The sequence below is a fragment of the Lissotriton helveticus genome, chromosome 11 (assembly GCF_964261635.1).
Source record: "Lissotriton helveticus chromosome 11, aLisHel1.1, whole genome shotgun sequence".
Taxonomy (NCBI): Eukaryota; Metazoa; Chordata; class Amphibia; order Caudata; family Salamandridae; genus Lissotriton; species Lissotriton helveticus.
This window is the reverse complement of record NC_136072.1, coordinates 72,751,847-72,764,441: the sequence shown is the minus strand read 5'-3', so window position 1 is coordinate 72,764,441 and position 12,595 is coordinate 72,751,847. Positions and strand designations below refer to the sequence as shown.

The following is a 12,595-nucleotide window of genomic DNA, read 5'->3' as shown; positions in this document are numbered from 1 at the left end:
CCAGGCCGATACATGTGTGGATTGATACATAAGGGAGGTTAAAAAAGAAAGACATTTTAGTAAAGAGGCATTAACAGCGGTAGATATGCCCAAGGTTGATACTGAACTTTGCATATTTTCATGTGAGTGCACTGATTTATCTCCTGCGGGTGTTCACAGTCCACTGAAATCTGGCAGACGTTCAAGCATGAGTGCATATCTATCAGTTAAATAAATGTGGAAATATACTAATTTCAGCTAAATTTTTCCCCAAACCTAAAATAAATATGGATAAATGCAGATAAAATTTGCAAAAAACAAACATGAATAAATACAGACGGAAATGGCAAAAAAATAAATACTATAAAACCGGGAGCCCTAATTATAATGTTTAATGGCCCGCTCGCTTGAAGTGTGCTTACCTTGTACATTTAGCAGTGTTTTTAAGCTTTCCATTGTTGGCGATGAATCAGTTATGATTTCCAAAGGCAGGCTAAGTGTTTCACTGGCCCTTGTCGGGTACCTTGCCCAGCTACTTTTAGTATTCTGAAATCTCACTTTTAGTGCTTCCCTCATTGAAACTGGCACCACGGTGGTAGTATTTGACCAAGGCTTTTTTACATTCGATGTGTATCATGAAATATTAAATTCCAAACGAATCAGTGCGCACGGTGTTGTTTTTGAGAGGTCAAATAGCTTTCTGAATGCTACTGTATGAAGATAGCAAACACAAGAGGATGGACGGAGCGCTGAAACCTTTCTGAGATTCTTCCCCAGTCGCAGATCTGGGTTGAATCCATCATCATTGTTTAGCTTACTTCGCCACCTCAGTTCAGACTTAGCTACATGCAAATCAGTATTGACCCTGTGCCTCATGGGAAGTCCAGCCCAAACTGCCAAGCCAGGACTTCCCTGAACCGGAAACGAGCATCCTGGGACCGGTTTCTGGGTAACACCCTTCACCAGCAAGGCAAGCCTGGCTGATGAAGGGTAATACCCAGAAACCGATCCCAGAGATGCTTGTTTCCGGTTCAGGGAGAACCTGGCTTGGCAGTTCAGTCTGGACTGCTCCAATGAGACAAAGGGTCAAGACTGATTTGTACATGGCAGGGTCTAAACTGGAGTGGCATGGTGAGCAAAAGAACGATGGATTTAACCCAGATCTCTTGACTGGGGGTGAATGTATGATTTATTCTGCATTCCGTCCATCATTTCTTTGCGTAGTGCTGTATGAAGATGCTCCAATGTTTCAGTTAGTCCCAGAAAGGCAAGATGTCCATAATTTGTCGGTATTAGTTTTGCCCTTAGGACTCGTCGTATTACCTCTGCAGAGGGACTTTGGAGCTTGTGGTGTAGTTTGCATAATGCATATGTGACCTTAGTCGCCTTGACTTCCAGTGCTTTGGCCGGCAGGGTTGGTCTACCTGTGTCTGAGAATTGTATGGCCTGGGAGTTATATTTGTTGGCTGTGGTTATCCTTAGGGGGCCAAGTTGCCATTCCTGCAGTTTCTTTTTTGGTTTATTGCCAAACACTAGGACCTTCGTTTTCATGGTGTTTGCCTTCAGAAAGTTCTTTGTATTATACAGATGTATTGTTTCCAGTGCCCTCTTCATGCCAATTATGAAAAGGCCTAATTTGGATGGGAAGATGTTAGATTTCAATAGTACCTCGTCTAGACATGCAGTGTACAAGTTAAACAGAGTGGGAGCGATCACGCAACCCTGTTTTAGCCCATTATTCGTGTGAATCTTGGCTGTTGAATGTGTCTGCATAGCTTGGTTCTGGCCTATGTGCCAGTGTACAGTTCCATGATGGCAACAAGGAGTTTCCTTGGGATACCCCACTTTGCAAGTTTGCCTTTAACAAAAAGTCTATTGTCAATAAAGTTTGATTTGGGAATTTACTATTTCCATTTTTTTCTTCATATTTATTTGAACCACTCTGTTATATCTCCCATATTACAGTTGTAATGCTGTAACTCTCTCTTAACAGTTGTAGTTACATAAATGAGTTATTCTTTAAACTACCTGCATGGTACTGCTCTTACCCAGAGTGTCTGAAATGTTACAACTTGAATCTGTACTGGCAGACTCGGGGCTGAGGCTGGCCTGAGTGGATGGACTTTCTTTCTTCCTGCAATAAAGCTACTTGGTTTCACCCTCTGCCTCCTGGAACTTATTGGGGATTCACAATTTCACACTGTTCTATTAATATGTGACTTATTTTGATATTTGGCTACTAAGGACCCAAGGAAGTACTTCTTGACCTCCTAGTGTATGTCTGGTGGTGAGGGGAAGAGAGGTCACACAGGACACTACATTGTCTACAAAAAATGCCGCCATTTAAGTCAGAATGTTTGAGGTTCCAAAGTTTCAAATTTTCATAAATGTGTTTTTTTACTGCAAATCATTAAAAAAATATGCAGGTTGTGTACAGTTAGTAGGGCTGATGTATGGGCCTGGTGCATTGCATACCATGACAGAACAGAACCTGGCCAAAGGATGTGTGCAGCTAAGTTGTTTGGATGGAGCTGGCACAGGCACACTGGCCAGTCTAGAGTCTGCTGACCGTAAACGGACACCATGAGCAGGTTGGGTTAGTGGACTGCGGGATGGGTGCAGGGACTGGCTGTGGGCCATGAATTGCCTTATGAAGTTGCAGATGCAAAAACAACAATTGATGGACAGAATGCAGAACAATGTCGTACATTCACCCCAGTACAGAGATCTGGGCCTAAATACATCGTTTTTTTGGACTCCACACCGCCCCAGTTTAGACATGGCCATATGCAAATCAGCCTTGACCCTGTGCCTCATGGGAACAGTCCAGCCCAAACTGCCAAGCCATGTCTTCCCTGGACCCGAATCAAGCATCCTAGGACCAGTTTCTGGTTATCAGCCCTCATCAGCCAGGATAGCTTCACTCCAGTGGTGTGGAGAGCACGGGACTCACGTCTGAGCATACCCGTCCCACTCGGGGTGACAAATGCAAAAACAACATTCTGGCTGATGAAGGCTGATAGCCGGAAACCGGTCCTAGGATGCTTGATTCCGGTCCAGAGAAGATATGGCTTGGCAGTTCGGTCTGGACTGTTCCCATGAGGCACAGGGTCAAGGCCGATTTGCATATGGCTATGTCTGAACTGGGGTGGCTTGGTGAGCAAAATAACGATGGATTTAACCCAGATCTGCGACTGTGAAAGTTTTGCCATTGTGCAACATTTTGTCCATCATCTTGTGTGTTTTTCTGTTCACCCTATGTGGGAAGGGTATGCCCAGACGTGGGTCCCATGCTCACTAAGCCACTGGAGTCAAGCTATCCTGGCTGAAGAATGCTGATAGCCAGAAACCGGTCCTAGGATGCTCGATTCCGGCCCAGGGAAGACATGGTTTGGCAGTTCGGTCTGGACTGTTGCCATGAGGCACAGGGTCAAGACTGATTTGCATATGGATACCACTTGTAATTAGATATGTTTTGAATTCGAAGAATCATGCATAATTTAAGAGAAATTATGCAAAGTTACACATGAACAATTGCATGAAATTATGGACATTGCAAAATGTAAAACTGTCATCTAGCACTACATTTTAGTGTGAAATGCATCCTTATGCCATACTAGTGCTGCAAACAGCAGTTACTTTTTTCTGGGTATTCCTGTTATTCAGGTGAACTTGCACTAAAGTGTTGCTGCTATGTGGCATAATAGCATAATTTCTGGAATTCTGCATAACAAACGTAATGCCAAGTTAAGAAAATTGCAGCGCTATAATGGACATTTCACCTGAGCCTAATTGTACCTTCCACACAATTATTTCATCAACTTTCAAAAGACAGAATTGACTTACCTACCCAGCTTTAATGCATCTGCTGAGTATCCTCTGTCATTGTCTAATCAGGATCCCTCATCTCAGGCCGCTATAGTGTGAAAGAGCTCATGTGCTCTTATGCTGAATGCTTTAATATCAGCAAACAAATCTGTTTTCTTTAGTATGGCTTCAGCCCTCAGGGCTCTGTTGATATCGATAAATATGGTAGCAATGTACACACTGATGTATGCATACATAGCAGCAGCAGTACCAATAAATGCAATATCGATGTATGCTGTAATCTATGCAAGCACAATGATGTCAATACCAGTAAACAATACTGATGTATGCTGTAACCTATGCATGCACAGTGATGTCAATACCAGTAAATCCAATGTTGATGTGCACCTTAACTTATGCACACATAATGACGTCAGTTTTAGTGAAAGCAATTTTGATGTATCAAATAACAACTCTATGTATAATAATATTGGTAAATATGATATCAATGACCGCCATGTTACATATGCACGAACTCACAAACTCGTATCATTGTTGTCGGATTCATCCAAGATGACTGGCCCATCAACTCCAAGTCAGGGATACATGGTCAGACAGGCCCTGTGACTCAAACCCAAGCATACCAATTGACAGGTCACAAGTGGGGTTACACTTAGAGCAAAGACAAGTGGGCACCCAGGGAAAACCCTGATCGATCCCACTGATAGGTAGTCACACCACAAACAGGACAGAGAAGATTGTCCCCAAGGAAACACATTCGGCCAAAGGTGTGCGTTCCCAAAGTACCACAAAGTTTGATGCCACACTAGGTCGCCCCCTGAGGTCGAGAGCCATGTTTCCCTATTATCAGACGTTTGTACTTGTTTATGACTATGATGCTTTTCAAAGAATGTCGAAGTGTTTTATTGTACCCACAAAATGTATATATGTGTGACCAAAACTTCTGTACTCTGAGAAGGTCTTCAGAAAAGGATCTGTCGATACTCTCCCGGCCGCTGCGTTTAATCACACCAACTTGTTCCTGTTTTGTCAAACGCCTCTTGTCTTTTCATTTATTTAAGGCAAATTCATATTCGAGTAACAGCTCATTCTAAAGACTAGTCCCAGGTTCACAGAGCAAAGAACAACAAGCAATGGCAAAGTTAATAGGTTTCGCCTTTGAGGCCTATTGGCTTTGTCAATTTTTCTAGCCATGCTGCACAGCATCCTCGATGCAGTGCAGCATGGCTAAATAAGCAATTATGTTCTTCTTTTTATTTGCTATTTGCGGATCTGAGTTGAACCGTCACATAAAAAGGAGAAAAAAAAAGTGATTTTTAGGCAGCGTTGTGGAAAGCAACATTAAAGGCACAAGTGAAGGGAATAACAGGGAATACGCAGGTGGGGAAAGCAACGCAGAAGGTGGAAAGGAGAAACAACAGGTGAGAGAGATGGAGGATGCGGGTGAAGCAACATGGAGGGCGGGAGAACAGATGCAACATGGAGGGCAAGGGTGAGGAGGAGAAGCAACGGGTAAGAAAGCAATGTGAAGGGGTGGTGAGGGGCACATGGGCAACAGTGAACAAAATGAAGGGCATGGGGACAGAAGTACACAAAGGAGACAGCAGGAAAACCCATGTACTTTCGAGGAATGCTTACCAAAAAGAAAAATGGAGTGCATGAAGGGCAAGCAGAAGCAGCATAGAAGAGAGCCAGTCAAAAAGGATGGTAAACTGTCTATGGTATGCTCTATTGGCGAAGTAAACACAAGATTGACAAGCTGGGACATGAATAGGAAGCAGGCAAATGAGACTGACATGAAAGTCAACAAATGGTAAGCAATGGGAGGTCTCCAAGCCTGTGTGCTCTTGGTAGGCCCACAATATGTCTGTTCTAACCAGACAGCTGAGCTGCCTGATCGGCTCAACATAAAAACATCCCAGTTTAAAAGGATCTGTTAGGAAGAATGCCAAGTGTTTTGGATGCCACAAGAGTTGGGAGTAATATGTTTTGCATACATGTCTCTCAAATCATCCACAAAGACAAAAAAGAAACAGGATTTCCCAATCAAAAACAGATGAAACAACCACACAACTAGTTGAATGCTAATACAGGTGTCGACTGGGTGGCACTTACTCAAAGACATTCCTTTGAAAATGCGGTCTGTAACACGATCAAGCCTCAGATATGGACCACCATGTTCAGGACTCGCACAAAAGACTGCTGCGGTTTCCTTTAAAATACCACTCTTTACAATATCCTTGTATACCGTTCAATAGAATTTCTTATTTCCAGTCTGTTGCAATTCTATGCATTGCTCAGCATATAGGGCAATGCTCTAGATCTTTATATGTAGTTCAGATGAAAAAGGGGAAAGACTATGACACACCTGTAATACCTTATGTAAATATGTAGATGTTATTTTGTTTTTTAACCTGAGGAAAAATTATAAGATCACACAAAAATCCCATAATTGCACGTTGACCTAAGGCATTAACAAATGGGCAGATGTTTCGACTAAGCTAATGACTACCATTCATTAATCATTGTTTCATACGTAAGCTCCTATATTTGGATGAGCGTTCCAAGAAAAACTAATCAGTATTATCAGGTTGTAATATTTTGTACAAAAAAATTGAGTAATGTGCCCTATTTTTATCACAGCTATGGTCCATACTCTGTAAAGCATTGAGCAAGCCTGCTTAATCGGTCAAACACCTCGGATGATGGGTGTGAAAAAATGAAAACTAAGATTGATGGAAAAACTAAAATCACTTTTGAGTGGTTAGTGGGCATCAGAACTTTGAACACGGTTTTCGATTTGTCAAAAATGAAGTGTGCAAATAAAAATCAATAGGCAACAACTAGAGTGGAAACAGTGTGTACTTTAAGGTTATCACCCACTAATTAATTCATATTTGTATTTAATGTTGATTGGGAATACTGTTGCCATCATGGTCTTTGTTACAAAAGACAACCTCATACTGCCCTTCAGAAGATTTGAAATGATGCGGTTTTCCTCAAGTAAAGGTTTGCCTAACTGTGGAAGCAATGTACTACCTGGATCCGTGTAACATGGTTTAATTGATATGCCACAGAACCCCTCTGACCCATTTCTTTTACATACACCTGGTAGTTGCCACCTGATATATTTTTGGGCATGTAAGAACATACTCTGCATTTTGGCCACCTGCGCTCAGCAGCTCTGTCAGCACAGCTTTGAGTGAGATATAAATAACTTGTATTCGTCTTCAAGACCCTATAATAAAAACACATCTTCATCCTAAAAAAATAAATCATTCACCTTTCTGTTGCCAAGTGCACGGACCTACAGAGCAGCATCCGGCTATTTCCTATATTAGAAATATCAAAAAGGGGTCGAGCAAGAACCTTCTCCAACCCAAGACATCATCGGTCAATGGAGTGACCCACCAAGATTAATACTTAAAGGACAATCTGTTCAGAAAATAAGTTGACAGCCATATGTCCTGATACAGGCTGTGACATACTCCAACTCCATAACCATGCATGTATAATGAAGAATTCTATCCCCTACAGGCAATATTTCTGTAGTTGTTAAAGATTTGTTGTATTTACATAAATACACCCACTTACGTATACACATATTGTACAACAGTGGCATATATACACATCATAGAAGCAGAACATGTCTTAGCACAGAGCAAGAAATGTATGGATGGTGGCCCTTATGAAAAGAGACAAAAGGGTAGAAGAAAGATGAGGGTAGTGGGCAATGACAGTGGAAGGAGAGATATGAAGACAGCAGATGGTAAGAGAGATGTTATGAAGATTGTGGATCAGAGGAAAAAGAGGGAGGAATTTGGGGTAAGGAGAGGACTCTGCTACAGCACTGCTGCTCGCTTCTTCCCTTTTGTGTTTCTTCTTGTCGGGTGACGACGAAGAGTGAGCCAGTAGAGGATTATAGCATTCACTAATTGGGGAACTCTGAGGAGGCCTTCGGTGACAGAAATGGAAGAGGGTATGAATTAGTCCAGGATGGGGTCTGAAAGCACAATACTGCATCCTTCAATGCGGTACCCAAGTCTTCGTTGTCACTCTGAGTCTACAGGATGCAGGTCCCGATTGCTAGTAGAATGAAGGCACCTCTACAATATCCTTAGTGACATAGGCGTGTGAGTGACATCTCCACAGAGTAGTGTCACAAGAGGTCACTCATGTCAAAGCCTGTACATGGTTAATATTCACTGAGACTGGGACAGGCAGCTGAAGTTTCCAAAGGATCCGGATGGAAAATCTTCTTCGAATAAAGAGCCTACAGAACAAGAAAGCACAATGACAAGATATGAGCTCTTCAGTGTATGGTCTCCTTAATAAGAATTAATCAAACAGTAGCAGACGTTTCAGTGAGGGCACCCCAATAAATTTACTTCATCTCACCTTCTTGTGTATCCCATACATCGTCTTTTCCTTTGCGGCTCCAAGCGGGTATTAGCCACACTCCTCGTGGGCAATAGGGCAGGGGAGAACAGGCTGCGGCTCGACCAGGTACTTGTAGGAAACACCTACCATCACCTGCCAGACACAGAAGGACAAAATTGACTGCTGCATGAAACCTACGGGCAAAGGCACAGAAATTTACTCAAGCTAAAAGCCCAGGGAAATGGCCAAGACATGGCAGGTGTCCTGAAGATCCGGGAACGAAACACAGCAGTGACAGTCTGAGACGGACAGCATGTCTGCAAGGCCACTGCAACAGTCCTGAAAACACTGTACATCCACAGAACATAGGCGCTAACCTTTACATACAGGGAAGGGGATGTAAGGACACCAGCAGAAGCCATTAACACCAGCGTATGTTAACCTACAGTCAAGGTGCAACTCCCAGTCAAAACCTCTGTGATTCCATGTCCCAGAAGAGGGCCCTCAGTCTATCAATGACCCCACCTGTCAATAACTCCATCATTCAAAGCAAAACTTAAGCTTCCTAATCTTTTTGCAGCTTTTGCAGCTGCTTAAAACATTCTCCTTCAAATCAAGGCCTATGGTCAGCAGAGGAGACCGGAATGGTTCAAGCCACACAAAAAGCTGGTTACTTACCTATACACTATGCTTCTCCAGTATTATCTTTCATACATTCACATGCTTGTATATTCCCCGTCGTCATGGTGGGAGTCTCCCGGTAAAAGAATAACCATAGCAGTAGAAGAAAAAACTGCCTGGAAACCATAGAGTAGTGAAACAATAGGTAACCTCTCCTCCTCATTATGTGGCCCAAACTACAGCCAATCAGCTGCCAGCACCAGCCTACACCATTCCCAGCAGAGCCACCATACCTCAGATTTCCAACAGCCCAAGAGTGAGCTTTGTAAGAAACAAGAGAGAAAAGGTGGTCTACCTAGCAGAAACGGGGAGGTGGCCGAGTGCATGTTAATCTATGAAAGATAATACTGGAGAACCATAGTGTACAGGTAAGTAACTCGTTTTTTCTCCCGTATTCAATCTTTCATAGATTCACATGCTTGTATCAGAATAGATAGCAGTACTTTTTGCAAGAGCGTTTCTAGGCTAGTCTCCCTTTTTTCTCAGGGCTGTGTGCCATACGCTTTTTTTTTTTTTAAAGACTCATTAAGAAGGAAAAGGCATAAAACACCATTTGTAATTAAATTAAAACTTTTGTGCATAAACAACATTACAGAAAACAACTGTAAATTTATAACTATATACCTTATTTAAAAAGATGTCGTAGAACTGCTTGTCCCACTGCTGCATCTGCTTTCCATTCTGTGTCCAGACAATAATGTTTGGTAAATGTATGAACATTTGACCAAGTTGCTGCTCTGCATACGTCTGGAAAGGATACGCCTGCTAGTAATGCAGTTGACGTTGCCATTTTCTGTGTATCGTGAGCTCGGACTTTTGTGTCTAGAGGTCTTCCTGCTTTCTCTGGACAGAAGACGATTGCGGAAGCAATCCATCTAGAGATGGAGGATCTTGAAAGAGCCAAACCTTTTCTAGGCCCTGAATAAGCAATAAACAATTGGTTTGATTTACGAAAGGATTTTCTGCCAGATTCATGAAAACCCTATTCTGCGAATTCCAAATTGCGATTATTACCGAATCGCAATTTAGAAGTTGCATAATGGGATTCATGTAAATCTGTGAAAAAATATAGCGACTCGCAATCGGCCGCAAAAGCCGATAGCGATTATCCTGAAATCTCAGAAAATTCGCAAAAACTGTCAAATTCCGTGTTGAAATTGCGATCTCGCTAATAGCGAGATCGCAAAAACGGGAAGTCGCATTTCAAGCACTGTGATGACATCACAACCAGGAAGCAGGCTGTTCCCACCCACATTCAGAATACTGAGGCAGATTTGGAAGCAGCACAGCTCAGAGCTCCACTCCAACCACCTCCAGTTTTTGGTTTTGGATACTGCAGGCTGCAGCTATGTCACAGGAAGTACCAGGGCCCAGTGACACAGGGAGAAAGCGCAAATTGAAATTCTCCGAACAGGAGCTGGAATATCTAATCGATGGAGTCTGTAAAGACCATAACAAACTTTTTGGCACGGACTCCAGGAGGGTGCCAGAGGCCGAGAAACGGCGACTGTGGTTGCGCATCCGCGCAAAAGTGAACTCTGTTGGAGTAACACAGAGATCAATAGACGAACTGAAAAAGCGGTGGTACGACCTCCGAGGTCGTGCTAAGGAGAGGGTGGCTGAGAGACTGGGTGAGCGCCTTGCTATAGGAGGGGGTGAGCCTACAGTCCCTCCCAACACCCCATCGGAGGATCGTGTGGAGGACACATTGCAACCTGAGGCATGCGTGGGGGTAACACGCCTGGGCTCATCCCGACCCACCCAAGACAGCCAAGGTAAGTGCCATGCGACTGCGACCCTGTCCCCTAACAATGGCCATGACCCTATAGCTACTCATTATAAACCCCAGTCATGCAGCACATGCACACCAGAATATCCCTATAGCACTGTGGGACATGTAGTCTGACCACAATGTACAAAAATTCCCATGCAGCCAGACATGTCCTAATGTACTCAATGCAACAGCCAGTCAGGGAATGTTAGCCAGCATGCATGTAGCAACCTCACATGTCAAAGATACATGTAATTAATCGACGTCCACTTTCCATCACAGGTGGCGCTGATAACACCAGCAGCGAAAGTGATGTGCTGCAAAGTGATGAGACACAAGAGGATCCTGAGGGTGAGGAAGATACATCCACACAACCAGCTCCATCTGCCCAAGCACCAGTGCCAGCAGGCGTACCACCACCTGCAAGGCCAGCTGCAACAGGCGCACCACCATCGTCAGCAGCGAGACCCATGCCAGTGGCATCGGCAATCCCAGTAGCCGCAAGACCAACGACACGACGCACACCTACTGTGCCCACCCAGCCCACCAGGCAGGTCAGGGAGCGGCGGCAAAATACATCACGCACCGCCAGGAGGGGGATGACTGTGCGTGTGCCAGGGCTCTCAATAGAGTACTGCATGCTGCGAACGCACCAATTACAGGCACGACACCTTGCAGCTAAACACTTGCAGCTGCACAATACAGGCAGGAATATTGCCCATCTGTCCAACCGGATGGACCGGATGACCACAGCTATGGTGGAAAACACTGCGGCCATGGTTAGTCAGCGAAACCTCTGCCGCCACCGCCAGCTCCTCACACGCCTCACGGCGTACACACGCTCCAATTATGTAATTGGCAACGCCACTTCCCAGCTGGCCCGTAGGTCTCTGACCATGCAACTCCAGATGGTCCAATGCAATCAGGACGTGGCACGTGCACTGGAGCAGGTAACCACTGCTGTTCAGGCGCTGCAGCCAAATGGCCATGGCCATGCAGGAGGGGATGACACAAGTGAGGGGACATCTACTCACAGCAGCCTGGGTTCGTCACAGGGTAGTGTTCCACGCCGCAGCAGCAGGCCCACTGCGGCATCACGTGCTCAGCCGGAGGAAGAGCCCGAGAGGCGACTGGGAGCCGCGCGCCGGAGGCACCAATGACATTGATGTGCATAGGGCAGGGACATGCTGCTGACATAAGCATGCCCAATACAAAACGTCGAGTAGTATGAAGCAATACTCCTCTAATGTTACAGTTTGCAAAAATGCCATATTATTGTGCAACCAACAATAATATTTATTCAATGATAATACATCAGACTCATGTCATTATTTCCAGTGTCATGCATGAGTGAAGTGTTGGGTGAGGGGAGTGGGTTCACTAGAAACAGTTCATTGTGATTTGGTTGCGCCATCTGTGTCCTTCAGCAGGATTTTCCCCTCGTGCATGACGCGCATATGCAGGTGGGCGTTGGTCCCCTTCAGACTCACTGCCAGAGATGTCAACAGGGATCCTGCGCTTGGTAGCAATGTTGTGAAGGATTGCACACACGGCCACGATGCGGCAGCAGACCTCAGGATTGTATTTCATGGCCCCACCTGTCTTGTGCAGTATGCGGAACCTGCTTTTCAACAGGCCAAATGTCCTCTCAATACAATTCCTTGTGCGAATGTGTGATGTATTATATTGCCGTTGCTGTGGTGTTGCAGGGTTGAGGTATGGGGTGAGGAGGTACTCACGGAGAGCGTAACCGCTGTCATCTGAATGAAAGGAGCAGAGGGTGAGTGCATGTTCTGCGCAACTACATGATCACAGTGTACAATTTTGGGGCATGTGTACTTACCTAGTAGGTGTCCTTCCCCAAAGTCTCCCCTCGCCAGTCGTGTGTGGATGCCGCTGTGCCTGAAGATGAAGGAGTCATGTGTGCTCCCCGGGTACTGTGCCACAATGTCCGTG

General features: G+C 44.6%; 1 protein-coding gene across 3 annotated transcripts in view; it reads right to left on the bottom strand.

Annotated features, from left to right (window-relative positions):
* Window positions 1–7,358: 7,358 nt before the first annotated feature.
* Window positions 7,359–12,595, bottom strand: part of LOC144790695 (major facilitator superfamily domain-containing protein 8-like) — a 157,398-nt gene continuing 152,161 nt past the window's right edge. For all 3 annotated transcript variants that reach the window (XM_078665418.1, XM_078665420.1, XM_078665419.1), the window contains 2 exons: window positions 8,206–8,340; window positions 7,359–8,080 (listed from right to left, as the gene is read on the bottom strand). In XM_078665418.1, the coding sequence (XP_078521544.1) occupies window positions 8,257–8,340 (84 nt within the window). In that variant the 3' untranslated portion in view covers window positions 7,359–8,080; window positions 8,206–8,256. The remainder of the gene's footprint in view (window positions 8,081–8,205; window positions 8,341–12,595) is intronic.